General features: G+C 41.4%; 3 protein-coding genes and 1 pseudogene across 3 annotated transcripts; 3 read left to right on the forward strand and 1 right to left on the reverse strand.

Moving 5' to 3' along the window:
• Positions 1-864: 864 nt before the first annotated feature.
• LOC135605936 (ethylene-responsive transcription factor TINY-like) lies at positions 865-2,743 on the forward strand. The gene is made up of 2 exons (XM_065096570.1): positions 865-1,519; positions 1,608-2,743. The coding sequence occupies exon 2, from the start codon at positions 1,621-1,623 to the stop codon at positions 2,443-2,445; it is 825 nt and encodes a 274-aa protein (XP_064952642.1). The 5' UTR covers positions 865-1,519; positions 1,608-1,620; the 3' UTR covers positions 2,446-2,743.
• Positions 2,744-8,775: 6,032 nt separating this feature from the next.
• Positions 8,776-9,998, reverse strand: LOC135605024 (uncharacterized). Its single transcript, XM_065094700.1, has 2 exons — positions 9,906-9,998; positions 8,776-9,811 (listed from the first exon to the last, which is right to left on the reverse strand). The coding sequence occupies exon 2, from the start codon at positions 9,779-9,781 to the stop codon at positions 9,221-9,223; it is 561 nt and encodes a 186-aa protein (XP_064950772.1). The 5' UTR covers positions 9,782-9,811; positions 9,906-9,998; the 3' UTR covers positions 8,776-9,220.
• A 2,108-nt stretch (positions 9,999-12,106) lies between these two features.
• On the forward strand, positions 12,107-17,286 carry LOC135605937 (casein kinase 1-like protein HD16; annotated as a pseudogene).
• LOC103975447 (small ribosomal subunit protein eS24z) lies at positions 17,073-20,482 on the forward strand. Its single transcript, XM_009390411.3, has 6 exons — positions 17,073-17,097; positions 17,773-17,896; positions 17,998-18,039; positions 18,137-18,307; positions 19,967-20,053; positions 20,212-20,482. The coding sequence occupies exons 2-6, from the start codon at positions 17,822-17,824 to the stop codon at positions 20,251-20,253; spliced, it is 417 nt and encodes a 138-aa protein (XP_009388686.1). The 5' UTR covers positions 17,073-17,097; positions 17,773-17,821; the 3' UTR covers positions 20,254-20,482.
• Positions 20,483-20,732: the final 250 nt, after the last annotated feature.

A 20,732-nucleotide genomic window follows, 5' to 3' on the forward strand; every position in this document is an offset into this window, starting at 1 on the left:
AAGTCTGTGCTGTGAGGAGGCAACATATTTTTTATGTGGATAACATTTATTTGTCTTATCAAGTCCATGTAGACTTGATTGCATGATGTCCAAACATTAGACTAAGCTTTTGGATTGTTACTGAATAAATGAATGCCACCAGTTTGACTCTTTTCTCCTAATAATTAGAAGTTCTTACACCTATTGCCTACACTGCAGTGCAATGCAATGAGAGGTGTGCTTGTCGACAACTCCTATCTACGAGGATGTACAGCACAACTGGGTCAGACACCAATAGACTTGCATCAGCCATCTCCAACCATCCCCCCTTCTCTGAAATCTCAGCTTAGTTCTTACACCTGCTGCATGCAGGTCAACAGAACAAGGAACTCAATTTTCCATCACAGATTTCTTGTGTAGGACCCTATGACCGCGGACATCTATAGGGAGCATGTTACATTTAAACTGTGGATGTTAGCATCATAATTCGTCTGTCATCGAGAGATCATTCAGAGGTCGAGTGTTTTAGGATCGTCGATGTGAGTCCTTCACATCACGAGTGTCATCAATGAAGCGGCAGATTGAAGAGGATTCATAGGGTCAAACTGCAGCTAAAAAGAGGAACTTGGAATCTTAATGGATGAAAAGGTTCTTCCTTGGCTTATCTCTTTCAGAATGCCCATAGCTTTTGTCTCATCGTTTCTTTCAATCTCTTCTCAGTTACCGTGGAACATGGTGGAGAATTCTTACTGCCAGAGCTTGCATTTGAAGTCAACATCATGCAGCAGATTAACATGTTGAAATCACTGTGTGTCATTCACTACAGCTTGCCCTGCATCCAATATATCTGAAAGAATATGTTAGCTAGGATATCACAAACGAGATGGTGGTGAGTTGTCTTTGGAGGACCACTGTAGGAGTCTCGAATCTGATCATAAATTATGTTACAGGTAGAAGTAACAAGAACATCAAAGTCCACAAGTCATGATGAACAATATCTATAACCTCTAATCTAGAGGGAGATGTAGCCATGGCTGACAGAAGTTACCTACCTTGAGAGGGTAATGGGTAATGGAGACAAAGAGATGATAGAAAAGATGCTGAGTTTTAATGTAAAGAAAGCTATGTAGGTGATTTCCAGCCGAAACTGCTCTCTCTCTCTCTCTCTCTCTCTCTCTCTACTCCATACTCTATATTAAAACCCCCTCGCCATTTCCTCTCTCATGATGCATCTTCCTCCTGTTTCTCCCCTTCTATAAGAAGAGCTTGATTCCATGAACTCCCGTCCTCGACTGCTTGTTGTTGCTCACTTCGGAAACACTATAACAGCAATCAGGCCTCTTTCTTCTTTCACGTAGCAGATATTTCAGATCCTAATTGCCACTGTCTTCTCCGCCGACAAGCTTTCTTTGTCGGTCAAAAAAGATCAGAACTTTGTCATCGCCTTGGTCATGGAATAGATTTACCAGCAGCTTTCTCTGGCCGTCAATACGTCAGCTGAAGCCTTCCACATCTATATAGTTCTCCGATCCACCGAAAAGTAAGTTCAAATCCATCAACTAGATTACAGAAGCATCTATGTGATCTTTCTGCATTCTGTAGTACCTAATTCTGCATCCTTTTTTCAGATAAGCATTATCTATGGAAGATAAGCGCTTGAACTTTACACCAAAGTCTTCGACTTCGTTTGGCGTCAGCTACATCTTTGTGGGGCAGAGCACGGATCTCAAACAAAAAGATCGCTTTTTGACGCCAATGGCGCATCCTCCGAATCAATCCGAAGCCGAGAGCAGCGCCAATTCCATGTCTTCCAACTCCTCTCCGTCCTCACCTTCTTCATCCTCCCCTTCACCGGTTCTCCATCAGCAAGCGACGCGGATGTCGAAGGTGGACAAGAAGGTCGTCGAGGGGGCAGCGCAGGGGCTGCGCGACCAGTGCCGGCACCCGGTGTACCGTGGCGTGCGTATGCGGAACAGGGGCAAGTGGGTGTCGGAGATCCGGGAGCCCCGCAAGAAGTCGCGCATCTGGCTGGGGACGTTCACGACCCCGGAGATGGCGGCGCGCGCCCACGACGTGGCCGCGCTCAGCATCAAGGGTGCCGCCGCCATCCTCAACTTCCCGGAGCTCGCCACCTCCCTCCCCCGCCCCGCTTCCCTCTCACCCCGCGACATCCAGGCCGCCGCCGCCAAGGCCGCGGCGACGGAACCCGTCACATCTCTGCCGGCAGCCCCCGCGGCATCGCCCTCCGCCGACGACGAGCTGGGAGAGATCGTGGAGCTGCCGCGTCTCGGCGGGTGGTTCCTCGACTCGGACGATCCCGGCGCTGAGTTCGTCTACCACAACGACTCTCTCGACTCGTTGCCGTGTCCGGGGATCGATTTCTACGACTCGGCGTCCGATCCGATGTGGGAATGGTCGGATGCTTTGGTTCCTTCCAGCTTCGACCCTCGTTTATGGGACTGTTGATCTCTCTCTCTCTCTCTCCGTCCCTCCTCTTTGTTGTTGCCCTTCTGTTTTTGTCGCCGGGGCTGAAGGACTTCGTCTTCTCTGAGGCCATTCTTGGCCATCTCTCTCTCTCTCTCTCTCTCTCTCTCTCTCTCTCTCTCGCTTCTGTGTGTGTTATCTTCATGGCTGTTCCCATAAGCTTTCGCACTGGATCAAGTGGAATTACACAGTACCTCATCCAAGCAAATCAACTGTACAGTAGTGTTCTGAACAAGTAAAGAAGACTCAAACTAGTCACTTGGTTTCGTGCATGCAATCAATCATCTTGTGCCATGTTCGTCTCACTGGATGTTCTTTGTTCCCTTCGGCTCTAAACCCATAGCTTAACCTCTTCCTTGGTTACCTATGCTCGAGGACTGTCCCTCTTGCTTCAGTGGCCATGCTGGTACCGCCGCTCTCCTTAGGTTTGACTCACTGTTGTGCTGGCCGCTTCTGTGCCATACAAAGTTCACAACCCCTCTCTCTCTATCTCCGTTCATAGATTAGCCAATGGTTCGTCTAAGATATGCATGATATAGTTTGTCTGGTCCAGCAGATGTAATCCATTCTTTATGAATGTGACAATGACACCCATAGCCTCCAATCTCTCTCGGACGGAGCCATTATTCTCGGCTCACTCACCATTGCACGCACCGAGTGCCATCGACCCTTCAACATTTCAACGCCCCCAACGACGTTGAGACTGCCAGCACAGATTTCTCTTGAATACGCCGTCAGCGTAGCACAACATCACAGCCACCCGCACATGCGTTTCCACCTCGTCGAGTTCGTATGCACATGAAATGACCATATTGACCCCACAGAGCTTTTGATGGGCCCACGAGATGTTGAGGGCGTAAATGTCATTATGTGCACGCTTCGAGTGACAATAGAGGTCATCTCGTGGTGGCTCTGTCGCCAGTGGTCCGAAAAATGTACCTTATCTCGCGAAAACTGCATCATCTCGCGGTCTATAATGCACGTAAAAAGCTAAAGAAATTACCACGTGCCGTTTTGACTTGAACAAGTGCAACTACCCACGCCTCGTTTACCCGTCCATCTACCCGACAGAGACCGGTGGGGGCCCACAAATCGCTTTTTTCGATAATTATTTTTTTTAGCGAAAACAACAGCGGAAGAGGAAGTGTTGCCATCAGATCCTTGAAAGCACTCTACCCCTTAGATCTCTATTATGTATTTATTTATTTATTTATTATTAATATCAGTGTAATGATTTTATAATATATATTTTTTTTTCAAGAAATTCATTTTTTCCGATTGGTATTCCATTTTTTTATCATATTCTCCGTCGACACAACACAACAGCAATTCCAGTCCTTTTTGGTGAACTAATCCTTAGGTTGATCCGATCAATCGATTTGAATATGTCGATAAGATAAATTAATTTAATTTTTTTAAAAATATCTTTAAATAGATTTATAATATTTTGATAGTTACATCAAAAATATAATAAATCTATTTAAAAATATTACAATTGATATTATAAATCTTACATGTGGGATTAGATCGATTCACCCATGGTTCGATCGACAGGGTGAAACCAACTCAAAAGTATGGCAAATAGAGGATATTTCAAGAATCATGATAAATAGAGGCTATGTTTTCTTCACACCAATATTAATATTGTGAAGTAGACCTACTGTTCTATTGGTTGATACCGGAGGTACATATGTTCCTCAGGGTGGCTATCCTGTAGCTACAACTATACTAATGAGTGATCAACTTTGTTACACGTTGCTCTTTGCCACAGTGTTAAATAGATGTGAATAAGGACTGCTATTGCACTGAGCAAACATAATGATCGTATCAGCTGTATATGTTTCATGATGTCCATTTTTGAGAAACATGTCTACAGATAGAACATAAAACAATGGCCACTTTGGCCTTTTAGTCTCCCTACACTCGCATATTACAATGTTCCTTGCAAACATGGCACATCTGTTGTTTGTGGCAGCTTATGTACTGCAGACAACAGTTCCTCTCTTTACTTTGGTCTCCTTTCAATACCTTCACATAGTCGTATTACCAAAAAGCACTGTGGTTGCACAATGAAATTAGCACTAACCCGAGCCTTGATGGCCAGATGATAAATAGTGTTTGGAGCTGAAGATAGCTTGCGCTTTGGATCTGTGACCAAAACGTAACTCTTTTCCAGCTTGGTGTATGTATCATCATGTTGCTGTCACAAATAGCTGGGAGTGAGAATGCTCAAATGCAACAAGGTTTCTGACGTTTCCGCTGTCACCAGCTTGAGAAAGAAGCAATTCCTAATACAAAGTGAGCGTCAAATCCAAGATAGAGACCATACTACCGATGCATACTGTGTGAGAAACACAGTTGCTGGTTGTTCATGTGCATGTTGTGCAGAAAACAGCTAGTAGCTGTTGTTCTCTTGTAAGGTGCAAGAGTACCCTGTGTTCCTGTCAAGTATCCTCCTGTCTACTTTCTCCAAATTAACATGCAAAATAACTTATATATATATATAATAATAATAATAGTAATAAGGGGGAAAATATCATTTGCTGAAGATATATATGCGGAAAAATATGTTGTTTCACTTTCATGGAATTGCATTTTAGGGGCTATAAAGATGCAAAACACTCTTTGAGACTTCTCAGCTTCGTGTGCTCTAAACTATTCAAATCTTTGTCTAACTTCATGTGAAAGATTGGTTAGGATGTCACGTCAAATAATTGATCATCTAGGAATAATTATTCTACAAAGAAAGAATGGCTAAAGATAATCAATCAGCAGCAAATATATACAGAGAGAGAGAGAGAGAGAGAGAGAGAGAGAGAGAGAGAGAGAGAGAGAGAGAGAGAGAGAGAGAGAGAGAGAGACTGTCGTGTCGAGTGTTGTAATGCTAAGTTGCATCCATGGCGAGCTAGACGGTGCAGAACTGACATGGCTTAAACAGTCGAACAACACACGAATGGGTATTAGGGATCACAAAAGTTGACATTTTCCAAGCGTGGATGCGATTGAGCTGATAATGTAGAATAGTATCCTGGAATTACATATCTTCTTCACATTGGTGACTCAGTCAAAGAGGCTTTTATTTTCTACGTACAGCTGCAGATGGTGTTGATTTGTAGTTGCTTGTCGCCCCCAACCTCAGTGAGAAACCGCGGTCCAAGGAAACACTCTTGGATTGGAGAGTGTGCGCAGCCATGCAAGCATGTGCTTAATTCCTATCCATCAACTTGGTTGGTGAAGCTTCATATCATTTGCACAAAGTGAGAGAGAGAGAGAGAGAGAGTCGTGCCTTCGCTGCCAGGGCATGAGTTTCTAAGCAAGGAAATAGTTGGGATCCGCTACCTCACTGCTGTATTGATTGGAAATACCAAATGTAATCTCCACAGATGATCAAATCAGGAGAGAGATATATATACATTTTGTTAAAGAAAAGGATACAATAGTTGGAAAGAAATGTCCTAAAATTAGCTGTAAAGATTAGATTAGTGGTAGCTTTCCCACTACATCTAATCGTGGAACTGGTCCAAGCATGAAGATTAATGAGGAAAAACAATGATCTGAGGAAGTCAAAAAGAAAATGAAAATAATAAATGCCTTGGTCAAAGATGGTGCAAAATTCCAACAATTGTGAGATTGATGTGATTCATGAACAAACATCGTCTGGATTTCTTTTGTAGACTTCCTTTGTGGGGACAAAAGAAATAAAACATTTTTTTTCTCCACAAAAGAACTTCTCAGTATTGTTAATATGATCGATCTAATGAGATTCCAAGTAAGAATGTTAACATAGTGTTGTACATAAGCGAGAAAGAGAAAGGGGAAATGAGAAGTTTTCATAAAGGTTATAGAAACTCTCGCTTAAACTAAGGTCAAATGAACAAGCTATTATTGGCCTACTAAGATGTCCTAGATTTTGTCTAATACGATTCATTAAGTATCACAATAATGGAGAGAGAGAGAGAGAGAGAGAGAGAGAGAGATGCATAGAACCGAGTACTAATTCACAGTGCCAAAAGATAATTAAAATTGTGAAGGAAAGGATGTATGCTGAAGCATCAAATGTCGTGCTCGAGAGGGGATGTCGGCATTGCCACCACACTGCACATGTCATGGGTTGACTGGTAAGACGCTAATGGGACCCATTCATATGATCCTGCAACCATCTTGAGATTTGCCGCTGCAGACATCGCGTAAAAAAGAGATGGGGATGTATTTTATTTTTGATCCATTTTTATTTTAGATTTTGTTTGACAAAGTGGACTATTTTATTTTTGTTTCTTTTCCAAATGTGCATCTTCTTCAAACACCTCCAAATTCTTCCATCACCTTCTTTGCCTTGTGACTCAATTATAGTGCGTATGATGGCAGCACTCTCTTGGAAGATGACTGATACCGCTGTAGCGATTGCATAAACAAGGAGAAAAGAACCTTTACTTACCTAATAGGACAAACATTCTTTCAGACATATGAAATGGTGGTACAGATAGAGCTTTCTTTTAAGTCATGAGTATTTCTTTATGGAGGTCTTTGGCTACTGTGTGTGTTTAGTTGCATATTAAAATACTAGAAGGATCCAAATAGTAGATAAGGAAGGATATATGTATGCCAGCAACCAGTCCTTTAGATTCTCAAGCTTCGTCTGCAGAAGCTTGTATTGTAGAGAAATCTGGGTGATCCACTTGCCAAATTCACCCTAAAACAAAGAACTCCATGCATATTTTATCCTCGCCACCTTCCTCTATCTGTTATGTAGATTCCCAACAAAAATTATGTGCTTAGTTGCATGTCATCTACAGTGTTTCTGCATCATTCATCATGTCAGTCTGGAATCAGAAGATGTTGGGAATCCAAAGAACTCTAGCTGATAAAGTTCAGCAACTGCAAGTTAGGTAATGCATACTTAAGGCTACTTTTTCTATGCTTTCAGAAATCAAGCAAATAAGAAAAGTCTTTGAAGAGCAATGACCAGTTCATGGGACAAACTTCTTTGCCATCGTTACTAGGCATGCACAATCAAATTCAGAAAGTCTAATGCAGTGGGATCCCAATCCTGACATATGCATCCTACATACATATGTGTTTAGGACGTGGGAGAGAGGAAAACATGTCTGAAAATAAAGGAATAGAGTACTTGTACACGTTTCTGCTACAGTGCTTGAAACCATTGTGAAGCTATGTATGACATCCAAACCGTCTTTATTAATGTAAAGACTTCAGCAAGATGGTATAGGATTTCTAGTTGACAATGCAAGTTGTGCTCACAATGCTCGCGACACTAAGCTATATGGCATGTGCCCCCTAGAAATTTACCATCTGGCCTCTTGGGCTATTCAAGTGGTCTACAAGCCAGAGATCATCTCTTTCATCCATTATATAATGCTTTCAGCAAAGATGCTCATACACCATATGGCTGTTCAAAGCCTTGCAGTTCTTGTTTTCTAATACTCCTAATTAGTTGCCATCCTATTAACCTCCTAAACATCTTTGACTGTAGCTCTGGAAACCTCACAGCCTAGATTCAGTCCACTTGTGGATGCAAAGAGCTATTAGATTTTAGTAATTCTTGCACCAATAAGTTCTCAGGGCATATGTATATTGACCCACACTTATAAATATGCCATCCTTTTCCAGTTCAATATATTGGTGTCCTACCCAGTGTTCTAGGGAATAGGGCATTGACTACAATTATTTCTCACTGGCTGAAGCTATCCAAACCAATATAAAATCATCAGCATAGCAGTTTTGTGGCCACCACCACTGCCCTTGGGATCCAGTGGAGAACAATGCTTGCTTAATAGATGTAGGTGCAAATGGGGTACCACAAAAGACCTCACCTCACCAATTAATGTGGAACTTATCCCTAATAACAACAACAGCAAGGATGAATAAGGTCCCATTTAAATGTTTGTCCACAATATCTTCACTGTAAGTGGTATTGTGGACAAGGCACATGTGTATTATACTGCCATATGTTGAGCCATCAACAGATTAGCACAATGAATATAAGAAACTAAGACATTTATTCTGTGGGGTCTTCTTGAAAGCCCATTAAGATCAAAGCTCCAGAGAAAGCCCATTAAGATCATTACCCCACACAATTCCTGAAACACCAATAGGTTGTGTTGGATTAATGGTTTTTATACTGGATTGGTCTATGAGATGGATAGAGTTGTAAACTTTTTCTTTAATGGCTGCAACACAAGATTTGATCAATCCTTGTAAGACACAAACAAGCTTTAACATCTTTCATGCATCTCAAGGGAAAAAGGAGTACTTCCTTTGCATATGCACAAGTAGCTTCTGCTGCATGCATCATCAAGGGAATTATTCACCATGTTTAATTAGTAGTAAACATATGATCTACAAATAATACAGTATTCCCTTTCTCTAACCAACATTGGCATTTACACCCTAGATGGTCATCTCATTATGAGATGAGTACAATCTAAGACAGTATCTATTTTGACTGCTGCTCCAAGAGTTAAGGAAGAGCATATATATGTGACGTGGTTAACTGCTAGCCCTAGATAGAAACTATAGCAAGATCAATCACCCCTCAAAGTCATTCTTCATGGAGGGGAAAAAAGTCTGCCACCTTAGCTGAAGAGTTACGGGTAGGAGTGACCTCCACTTCCTCAAACAACGTAGAGAAAGTGAGCCTCCGGGCCAACAAAACCCTGTTTAGGATCATGAATTGGCCATCCAACAAAACAACGGAGGCCATGCAGACCAACATGGACTCCTTCCTCTTTGTCTAACCTCATTTGAGTGCTGTGCAATCGTTCATCTCCTTGGTTATGGCTGGAATGCAGCTTGAGCTCCTTGTAATGCTGCTTTTCTTCGCGCTCTCCCTGTCTCTGGGGCTGCTCGACTGAGCTCTGGCTCTCGACGACTTCCTCAGGATCTCTCTCATGGCGTCGGCCTGGTACAGCACCGGATGCGTCCTCCCGATCCTGCTGAACCTCTCGCACATGCTCATGTGTGCCTCGAGGGCTTCCTGCTGCTTCCCGCCGTTCTTCGCCGTCTCCTCCTTCACGGCCTCCGAGCACAGGCCGCAGATCCACTTCCCCGAGAACTTCTCCCGGACACGGTGGATGTACTCGGGCGTGCATTCCTCCGACATGCCGCAGCACTCGCAGCTGGCGTCCTCCACCTCGGAGATGGGCGGAAGCGTAGCTTCCGCAGGTTCTTTGGTCAGCTGGAAGGAGAGGTCAGACACCGCCCTCTGGATGCCCTCCAGCGAGGGTCTCCGTGGTCGTTGTGGAGCGTCGAAGGTGTTCCTGGGGCAGAAAGCCATGAGCATCTCTCCATTGGGCGCCATGCCAAAGGGATTCCAAGACAGCAACAGGACCTAAAGAAGAGACACAGAGCTGGTTTAAGCTTCAAGAGTAAAGGTGTCGTGGGATCAGCTTCGGTTTCAGTACAAGCTAGTAACTCAAACTTACAGCCCTACTTATAGAAGACACTCAGCGCAAACCCTAAAGGCCGAAAACCTTAGATTTTTCGTGAGCTTTATAGGAAAGAAAGGGATATAAACGAGCATGTTGTCGGCAGATCAATTGGCTATGGATGCATGAACATATAGCTATATAACTTTCCTGTCATTTCTAGTTAACCTCATTCATCGGAAAGGAGTTAACCCAACCGATAAAGTTCAACTCAAATTGCGTGCAGCATTTTTTGCAGTTCACGTGATCATGGATGTGATTGTTTGTGAGGCATTCTATCAAACAATCTATAGAAGACTGCATGTACTGATGCAGATAATTGCATGGTAAACTTGTTGATGGAACTAGTCATTTGCAACTCGGTAATGATTACAGAAAGGTTGATGAAAACAATGATGCAAAAGGCTTCACGTGAGGATCCACAAGGGCCATGCATGCAAAGCCTGCATGATAGAATTACGTAGCTGGATATAGGTATGGGCGATGTGGTTCCCTCCCGGCCATGGACACATGAATGCCACAGGGATTCACGAGAACCCTGACTGGAGGGAGAAAGCAAGAGAAAGGATCAGACCAGTCACAAAAAGTTCGAGGAGATGAAGAGCTTTCCTACGGTGAACTTGGACTCCATGGTCTAAAAGGGTCAATGAATTTAAGAGCAGGTCCTCGTTACTTCAGGCAGCAGGTGTTTCTTTATGAAGCTATCACTTGAGATCTGAGGATTCTTTCTGATGTAAAAGCTCATATCCACAGAAAGAAATCACATGTCTGGTCTTGCTAAATCTTTTGCTTTAGTTGTTGTTCACGCAACCCTCATGTTGTGAAGTACCAAAGCTTCAACGATAGGTAGAAGGAGGATCTTCTGCTCTGATCAACCACACTTATATGTACTTGTTTGCTGCTCCATGGCTTGTGAAACACAAGAAAGAGTAGAGGCATACATGCTTTCAGAAAAGTTCATGCGGTAAACCTGTTTGATACGACGATATTTAAGACACAGACAGGTCTCTTTCTGATGCAAACTGCAGGTTGGGCTACACATAACATGTGGTCACAGGTCTAAGCATGGCAATGTTGAGATCATCCTCCACCTTACCTTCTCTCTAGCTGAAAACTCACATTAATGTTCGACAGCTTACATTAACCAATTCATGAAATCATTTGAAGCTCCTTAGAGCACTAGCACTGCGGGCTCCATTCCATGGCCTCCTTCACCATGAACATGCCTCATGTTAGATATCATTGCAGCTAGATTTATATGTCAAGCATCTGAAGGAGCATGGAACTCAAATCTCAATAGAAAGGAAGAAGCTGGTGAGGTTGGATATACAACAAGCTAAAATATCTCTGTCTCAAGCTCATCGATGAAACACCGAAAAAATCCAGAGAAATATATTACTTCAAGACTCTTTATGACAAAGGTATGCTATGCTCATCGGAGTACAGAACTTGACCCAACTCCATAGGCCATAATTCCTTCCAAATACAGGAAGATTTAGAAGCTTATAAGGATCATAGTTGAGCTTATTACATTGTTGTTATTGACAGCATCATATCATATGCAGTTTGCAAACTTAAAAGTGACGCACAATTACTGACTTAGATGGACTTAAAGAGTTTACTATCTAAACCCAAGACTGGGCTTAAAGTTGGGCCCATCCAAACAACTAGTAGTGGGCCATTTCTCTTATAACTTCCACGGTCTATATGATGTTCTTGTGGTGATGTGACGTGTTCAATGGGTTCGCCTCATATGAAGCTAAACGCAATTATTCATGATATCGGTGTCTCCGTATGGCCACAGAACAGGAAGTCGAGTCCGTCCGCTGTCGCATTGTTGGAGTGGAACCCAGGAATGGAAGCCGACCATTCTTTGCCGCGTCATTCCGCGGGCTCCACTGTAGTTGTGGGGGTGCGTGCACGGTGCCAGGAAAACTTCAGATGCTTCGTGCCGTCAGTTTGCGATTCTAGATTGTTCCTTGCTTCGCAGAACGGAAACACCAAAACAAAAACGTTTTTCCCGGTCCTCCGAACCGCGCTTCTCTTACGCTTTCGTGATCCACTCGCTACGTACCTTCATTCCGGTGGCGGAATAAGGGGTGGCTCCATTCCGGGACCCACTCGCGGTGGTCTGGTGGCCCACGTGGTATGGTGGATCAAGTAGTTCTGTTTCCGTTTTCTACTGTTTTCTACGGTTATATTTGCTGCGGCAGCAGGAGGACGAGGAACTCAAGATCGTTGGAAATTCCTTGGCTTCTCGATCGATCTCTTCGCCAATCCGACGCGGTTGAAGCCGGAAATCTCCACCATTTCCCCTGGTCTCGGCCACAATCGCCGATCGCCGCGGGAATCCGTCCTCGCCCTCGTTGAATTTGTCCCTTTCGTTTTGATTCTAATCACCTCCATGGAGCTTGGTTTTGGACCATCCGATAGGGTCCCAGAGTTTCCCGAGATAGGATTGGCTGTGTGACCGATGCCGGAGCTGCGTAGCGGGCCGCAAAGAGGCCCGGTGCAGCAGAATCCGGTAGTCAAGGCCGTCCGTGGGGGCTGCCGACGCCACGACAAGGAGGAGAGAAGGGGAGGCGGCGAGGAACCTTGAAGAGGCCTGCCGAAAGGGAGGAAGGCGTCGGTTTGACCGAAGGTGGACAGAAGGTCGAGGAATTGGGCTGGGAAGAGAAAAGGAAGAAGGAGGTGGGGTGAACGGGATGGATGAATTTATGATTGGCGGAAGGAACGCTGACAAGCTCCCTGGTGCTGATGACGATGGAAGCACGGCGCCTCTACCGGAAAAGGTTGGTATTTGTTCGCTTATTTTTACTTCTGTCGATAATTTCTTGCCAGGAATTGCAAGTGAGGACATCTTCCATCGATATCGCAAACCTGAATAGGTGAGATCCTTGAAAATTACTTTTCATTTGTGTACTTGCTTCTGTGGTGATGTTGTTTTGACAATCTATTCATGAAATGGGAGATCAGCAAAAATTTGGAAAGACAATAAGAAGAATAATTGTTAATTGGATTTCATCCCCTGTTTCAAACTAAGGAAACCAAGTAACCCAGAGAATTCTAAGGCAATAGAGAAGCTAAGTGACGAATCTTCTTCTTGTCTTTGCTTATACAATGAAGTGGAGAGATGGCAATATGTACTAGCATGTCCAAATTCAGTGGCATGAACAATATTCTTGGAGCCCTTTAATAAATCTTGGTTTGTCACTTTGATGAGGCCAGGAAGTTGCTTTCCTGTCTGGCAATCCAGAGTTCTTTAGCATACATTGGATAGGCTCTGCAAGATGATTTGTTGAAGATGATGCAATGACCCCAAGCATAATTCATACTACCCAGCAACTGAGGATGTTTGCACTGGGCAAAAGGACCTAGGGCTTAGGTTATGAGGTTTGAAAAAAATGACAGGAAATGCAATTGAGAATTATATCAGTCATCTCGTCAAGATGAGTAACCAGAAGGGAGGGTGTTCGATATAACTCTGTTGTAACACTCATAATTCTTTTTAGTGCTTTCAAAGCTTTTAAATTTTCTCAGACTTATGCCAATTGTAAAGTAATTAGTTGCTTTTAGTTTACTTCATTTATATCTGCCAGTTACTAAAACTTTGCTATGATAGGATGAAAGGGAAAAAAAAGGTTTATTAAAATTAAGTAGCATCAGTTAAAGGCTTATTAAAATAAAGCAGTATCAGTTAACTGGGGAAAACATGTTATGTATAATCCTTGATTTCTGATGTCACATGTCCCTTTTGTTTACTAAATGAAAAACTTTTGCCTTTTGGCTTCAACAAGGTAATATTACCTTTTAAGCATCATAAAGAACAAGGAGAATTTTAAACCACTCACAAATGTTGTAAATATTTATGGTTTCTACAACACTAATTTGCATATGCATTTGATTTCTTTGCTGCAGGTCCAGATTGGCAATTCGCCAGTGTACAGAATTGAAAGGAAGCTTGGGAAGGGTGGATTTGGACAGGTATATGTTGGCCGACGAACTTCTGTTACTAATGCAGATGATAGAGCTACCAGTTCCAATGCATTAGAGGTGATGCATATTGTTCATTATTGTTATTTAATTGGTTGATGCTTATTGTTCATTATGGTTATTTAATTTACTTTGCAACTGATTCCTATCTGTTCCTCTAGGGAAATTTGTCATGTGAACATGATTAAAGTCTATATATCTTCTTTCTCCTCAGGTGGCAGTGAAATTCGAGCATCGAAGCAGCAAAGGATGTAACTATGGACCTCCATATGAATGGCAGGTTTACAAGTGAGTTGTGCTTCATTAGTTTATGACTCTAATTTTCGTTTGATTTTATAGTTTTCAACCCTTATTATGTTTCATGGGTGCAGCACGCTTGGTGGCATTCATGGTATTCCACGAGTCCATTACAAAGGCCGTCAAGGTGACTACTATATCATGGTAATGGACTAGCTTCTCTATGAATTTACTTGAAATAATTAATTTGAAAGAATGGCAATATCTGTTTGCCCCCATTACTCTCTGATATTCTATGATCATACTTTGAAATCTATAGGTTATGGATATGCTTGGGCCAAGTCTATGGGATGTGTGGAATAACAATTCTCATACGTAAGTATCCTCACTGTGCATACTGCATTTTGTGGCTTACCATCTCCTAATAGATTTGGTGGTTCATACTTTCCCTTGATTTGTGCAGCATGTCCATCGAAATGGTTGCATGCATTGCTATCGAAGCAATTTCCATTCTTGAGAAGATGCACCCTAAAGGGTAGGTCCTTTTTTTGGTTCCATGATTTCAGGTGTTCAGAAGAATTATTTTCTTGCATCTTTCTTTTTTAATGTTGCTTGGTGTTCTTTGATATGCTGCCAACATTTGCTTATAAACCACTGTTTGTATCAGATATGTGCATGGGGACATAAAGCCTGAAAACTTTTTGCTTGGCCCTCCTGGTACTCCTGAAGAGAAGAAGCTTTTTCTTGTTGATCTTGGATTAGGTGCTTACTACTATGCTCGAGCAACAGACGTGATGTTTCAAATGAATTTGATATAGAACTTTAGATACTCCTAGTTATTCCATATCTCCATTGATTTACCATTTTTCGCTGTCAATATCAGCCACTAGGTGGAAGGATAGTGCTACAGGGCAGCATGTTGAGTATGACCAGAGACCTGACGTTTTCAGGTAACTTAATGAGTAATGACATTTGTATTCTTTCTTTCTTCCTTAAAAATAAATAGTTAAGCTTTTAATGTCTTTCTGTTTAGTTGTTGAAAAATGGCATTTTTGCCTCATCTTTCTAAATATTTCAGGGGCACTGTCCGTTATGCTAGCGCGCACGCACACCTTGGAAGAATTGGGAGCAGGAGAGATGACTTGGAATCTCTTGCTTATACACTTGTTTTTCTTCTGCGTGGCCGTCTACCTTGGCAAGGGTTCCAGGTCTAGCTGTTTGAATTGTATCATAGTTTGCGAAAAATTTTTTTCTCATTTGTGCTTATGCTTATCCATTTTTTCCTGCTTGTAGGGTGAGAACAAAGGCTTTCTTGTCTGTAAGAAAAAGATGGCCACCTCCCCAGAATCCTTGTGTTCTTTTTGCCCACATCCATTCAGACAATTTGTTGAGTATGTTGTGAACTTAAAGTTTGATGAAGAACCTAATTACACGAGGTGCATTTCACTGTTTGATGGATTAGTAGGCCCAAGTCCAGATATCAGGCCTATCAATACCAATGGTGCTCAGAAGGTAGTAGATGACCTTTACATGTCTTTCGAATTTCCTTTGTATAATGAAATCAACTAATTCCAGCTAATCTATGTGCAATTCTATATAAAGCTTGTCCATCAGGTTGGTCAAAAGAGAGGTCGACTCATGATGGAAGAAACAGATGAACAACCAAAGAAGAAAGTACGGATGGGAATGCCAGCAACACAATGGATAAGTGTCTACAATGCCAAGCGACCTATGAAGCAAAGGTGCAAGTTATATATGTTGTGCAATACTAGAAATTACTCAAAAGGATGAAGCAATTTATATCACATCTCTGATATTGCAGATATCACTACAATGTTGCTGATGCAAGGATTGCACAACATATTCAGAAAGGAAATGAAGATGGTTTGTTCGTTAATTCTGTTGCCTCTTGCACAAATCTATGGGCATTGATTATGGATGCTGGCACTGGTTTTACCACCCAGGTTTATGAACTTTCACCATTGTTTCTTCACAAAGTGAGTTTTCTGACACATTATGCAATTCTATTTTATTTGTTATTATATACAGATATACAAGTGCCTTTTTTTGTCTTTAGTGTCGGAGATAATTTTGAGCTACAACTTGCAAATACTTGCATAAAGTTTCTCACAAACAATTTTATTTCACCTGGCAGGAGTGGATTATGGAGCAGTGGGAAAAAAACTACTATATCACCGCATTAGCTGGAGCAAACAATGGCAGCTCTTTGGTGGTTATGTCCAGAGGTAATTTCTTTCTTTTCCTTGTATGTCTAATCGTTCAACAACTTCTGCTGATATCTCTCAACTTTCTGATGGCATCGTCAGGTACACCATATGCACAACAATCATATAAAGTCAGTGATTCATTTCCCTTCAAGTGGATAAACAAAAAATGGAAGGAGGGATTTTTTGTCACTGCAATGGCCACTGCAGGAACTAGATGGGCAGTTGTGATGTCACGAAATGCTGGCTTTTCAGATCAGGTCCTCATTTAAGAATTAGATTCAATTTTGAGGATTGCAATTGCCCTCTTGCTTTGAAGTTTCTGATGCAGTGATTCTTGTTTTGAATGACCAGGTTGTGGAGCTTGATTTCTTATACCCCAGCGAAGGAATACATCGAAGGTGGGACAGTGGTTATCGTATTACTGCTACTGCTGCTACATGGGACCAGGCTGCATTTGTTTTGAGCATACCTAAAAGAAAACCTCCTGATGAAACACAAGAGACGTTAAGAACATCAGCTTTCCCCAGCCAGCATGTGAAGGTAACTTCATTAGCATCAGTCACTAGGACCATCTGCAATCTTTTGACTTCATTGATGTCGATTGATTGTATTGTTTGCTTGCAGGACAAGTGGGCTAAGAATCTCTACATATCATCTATTTGTTATGGAAGAACAGTTTCATGAATCTTATCCAGAGGGTGGTATTTAAATCATTAACTACTGGCTTTGAGGTGCATGCTGATCTGCAACCTTCTGTTAAATGTTGCTTCCCCCTCCCTCTCTTGCCAGCTACAGCCAACAAATGTTGTTGCTGCTGCCATTTGAGCTTTCAAATTGATTACTGGGTCTCTACGATTATTTCTCATTTGTACAGAAATTACTTCACGACAAATGCATGAATCCCAAAATTTTATGTTTTAGGCTGTAATTGTCAATCTTCACTACAGAGTACTTATCTTTTTAATGGGTACAGTTCTATCTTCGTTCCTGTATTTGTCATGATATACTTATTTTATAAGATACAGACAGATTGCATATCATAACATACATCATGCTCTTATTTGATTGTTGCTAAAACATTATTGTAGAACATGTAGTATAGCTAATTTCTCCTTTTCACTTTCATAATGTCCTTTTTTTCACATTTTTCATCAAGATTTAAAATTAAAATTGGAGATGATAAAAAATTAGTTTTTTCCTTGATAATAATCAAATATTAATTTCTAATTCCATAAATGTAATTTGAAATGATGACATTGCATGAATGTTTTGAACCTCCCGAAAAAGACAATTGGGCTGTTGTGGCCCAATTAAGTTATTGAGCCCATTAACATCATTATTAACCATAGGGCCTGCCTATATAAGCGGCATCACGTTATTTGCGATTAGGGTTTTCTGGGTTGCAGCCACCTCGCGTTCTCCAGCTCCGTCGCCGCTCGTTGTGGAGAGGAGAAAATGGCGGACACGAAGGCTGTCACGATTCGAACAAGGAAGTTTATGACCAATCGTCTCCTCTCCAGGAAGCAATTCGTCGGTCCATCAACCCATACCTTCTCCTTGTCTACGAGATTCCGTACAAAAGTGCCATATTTTTCGGTATCCTATCTTGATCTTTCTTTGATCGGTTTCAGGTCATCGACGTGCTTCACCCTGGGCGCGCCAATGTATCCAAGGTATGCGATATTTCGATGTGACGCCTCGAATTTGTGGTGTGGAATCGGTTTGGGCTTGGTCGCGAGTTTGTTTGTTCTGAGCTTGGTGATGGTGCAGGCGGAGTTAAAGGAGAAGCTTGCGAAGCTGTACGAAGTGAGGGATCTCGACACCATCTTTGTGTTCAAGTTCCGGACGCACTTTGGAGGAGGAAAGTCGACGGGCTTCGGTTTGATCTATGACACCGTGGAGAACGCCAAGAAGTATGAACCTAAGTATCGGTTAATTAGGGTATGCCTCCATCTCTCGGCACCGTGCCCTCGTAAAGTTATTTGAATTGCTTCCTTAACCTTGGTTGCTTTTTAATAGACTATTTATACTTAATACTTAGTTTGTTTCTCCTTCTCATTAGCTTTAATCATCTCGAGGACCCTTTATATTGTTAATCTGGTTTTTCTTGTGTGTTCCCAAGTTTAGAAATCATGTCCTAAACATTTTGTAGAAATGTCAGTGGACTGGTTGTAGCAGATTTTAAGATATGAAACTTGTGTTATCTTTCTATCAGTAGGCACCTAATGTTGTTTTGTTTTTCTTGGTTGGGTTTCTGTGGAGAGTAGTGAATTCCATAGACTATAAGGGTTTGTTTGGTTGTCAGTGAATGACCCAACTGACGTGCAGCTATTAAAGAAGTCACAGCTTACATGATTTGATGAAGTTGCTGCAAAATTGAGGAAATGGAGTTTAAAAAGTGGAAAAATACTTTTTGACTTTCTGGGGGAAGTTAAATTTTAAGAAGGGAGGAGGCGGAAGTTGCACACATCCCATGCTTACAACAGTGAAAACATTCTGAGTTTATTCTTTGCATCGGAGAGTGTTTGTTATATTGAAATACAAAGCAAAACATATGTGCATTACCTTTCATATTCTTTCTTGTCCGTCCTGTCATATTCTCTGTGCTCACCTGTTATAATGCTTTCAATTTAGGTTTCTAAATCTTTGCTTCATAACTTTTTTTACTTTCTTAGCAAGACCGGAAATCATCATAATTAGGATTATCACAAGCTACATCCAAGAAGTTGCTGGTTAGCCAGTGTTTGGCATAAGTTTGCTGCTTAATGAAGCATAAAATTGCCAACTTAAGTGAATGTATGACCAAGAGTGGTCACTGGTGGATTTAGTTGTTAAGATGGATTGCGTTGTTTTCCTTCCGAATACAGCTACTCACTTGGTCAGATTGCTTATCTAGATTTGTCTCCTCTCCTCTTGTTGGTGTTAAGAGTTTTTTTTTTTCTTAATGTGTGGTAGGAGCTTTTACGTGAAATTCGGAAAGTAATGCATGCACAATTAACCGGTATTCTAGGACCCTGATAACGTCATTTTGTATTTTTTTTGAAATGCTCGTTCAAACTAAAAAATATGTGCTAGGCAAACTCATCTCAGTTGTATGGTGAATATGTCCTAACTAGTCAGAGAAGTACATTTTTCTGCTTTGAACTGACATAAAATTATTTAGAATAATTTATATCTGACACAGCTTTTAACTCGTGACTGAGCTTCATGTGCATTTTGTCCATTTAAAACTGTCACACTTCTTTAAATTTCTGTTTTTAGTTCCATGCTTCCATGACTTTTTACCATGAATACGAAATTTGACTGTGTACTGTCAATTTGGCATCATGACAATTATAATACAACTACAACTATATGCTTTTCCAAAGTTGTTGGATTGTAAACATTCTTTGATTTGAGAAATCTGTACATTGTACACTGAATAGACATTTTTAGAAGAGAAATTTTTTGTGTAACTTTGTTTTTACATTTTTTTTTCTTTGAAGATGGGAAAACCTATGGTGCTGGGACTTGCAAATTAATCCTGTGTTTCTACTACGATTTATATTTTGTGTGGCAAATTTGAGAACTAATCTTGATCTGCATACTGTGTGTCGACAGAATGGGCTTGCAACAAAGGTAGAAAAATCGAGGAAGCAGATGAAGGAAAGGAAGAACAGGGCAAAGAAAGTTCGCGGTGTGAAGAAGGTGAATTATCCAATATTCTCTATCTTTTGGAACATAAATTAGTTGCTGCTATCTATTTGACCAAACATTACACCTTTATATATGCAGTTGACTAGCAAGTAATATGCTCCATGTCTCATTAGAGATGCTAACTGTTCATCTTACCCTTTATGTTTCAGACCAAAGCTGGAGATGCAGCCAAGGCTGGGAAGAAGAAGTGAACCATTTAACAAGTTTTCCTTTTTGACTATGGTTTGGCTAGCGAACATCATATTCTAGGACGCAATCTAAGACGGTCATTTTAATTGAATTTACATTTTGTCAGTTGTTTCAGAAGGGTGAATTTGTATTTGGTATTGAGGTCAAAATATTCTGCTTGTTTAGACCTTTGTTACCTATCAAAATGTTAATCTCTCAATAATCAGGTAGTTTCAGCGTTGCTTATTTCAAGCTTATTGGATGAGTCGACAACGTGTCATTAATTTTCATCCAAATTTTTATGGAGCCTTCTCATTCATTTGTTGCAATCGATAGCCTTAAAAAGTAGAGAGTGCAATGAATTCACGCTCGACTGCGATTCCAAGGTCAGCTTGCAACAAAGCTTGCAATGCATTTGATCTATAATATCTCATCTTTGTGATGTGAAATGTGGGGTTAAACAGCACTGCTGCTTTCAAGATCTTACAAATAAGCAACCAAA

This window comes from Musa acuminata, chromosome BXJ2-2 (genome assembly GCF_036884655.1).
Source record: "Musa acuminata AAA Group cultivar baxijiao chromosome BXJ2-2, Cavendish_Baxijiao_AAA, whole genome shotgun sequence".
NCBI lineage: Eukaryota > Viridiplantae > Streptophyta > Magnoliopsida > Zingiberales > Musaceae > Musa > Musa acuminata.

What these genes read in the sequence shown, in the direction of transcription:
- LOC135605936 (XM_065096570.1), top strand. Translation starts at nt 1,621, where the DNA reads ATGGAAGATAAGCGCTTGAACTTTACACCAAAGTCTTCGACTTCGTTT.
- LOC135605024 (XM_065094700.1), bottom strand. Translation starts at nt 9,781, where the DNA reads ATGGCGCCCAATGGAGAGATGCTCATGGCTTTCTGCCCCAGGAACACC.
- LOC103975447 (XM_009390411.3), top strand. Translation starts at nt 17,822, where the DNA reads ATGGCGGACACGAAGGCTGTCACGATTCGAACAAGGAAGTTTATGACC. An exon ending in GGCGCGCCAATGTATCCAAG is followed by an intron (nt 18,040 to 18,136) that starts GTATGCGATATT and finishes GTGATGGTGCAG; the next exon opens with GCGGAGTTAAAGGAGAAGCT. An exon ending in CTAAGTATCGGTTAATTAGG is followed by an intron (nt 18,308 to 19,966) that starts GTATGCCTCCAT and finishes GTGTGTCGACAG; the next exon opens with AATGGGCTTGCAACAAAGGT.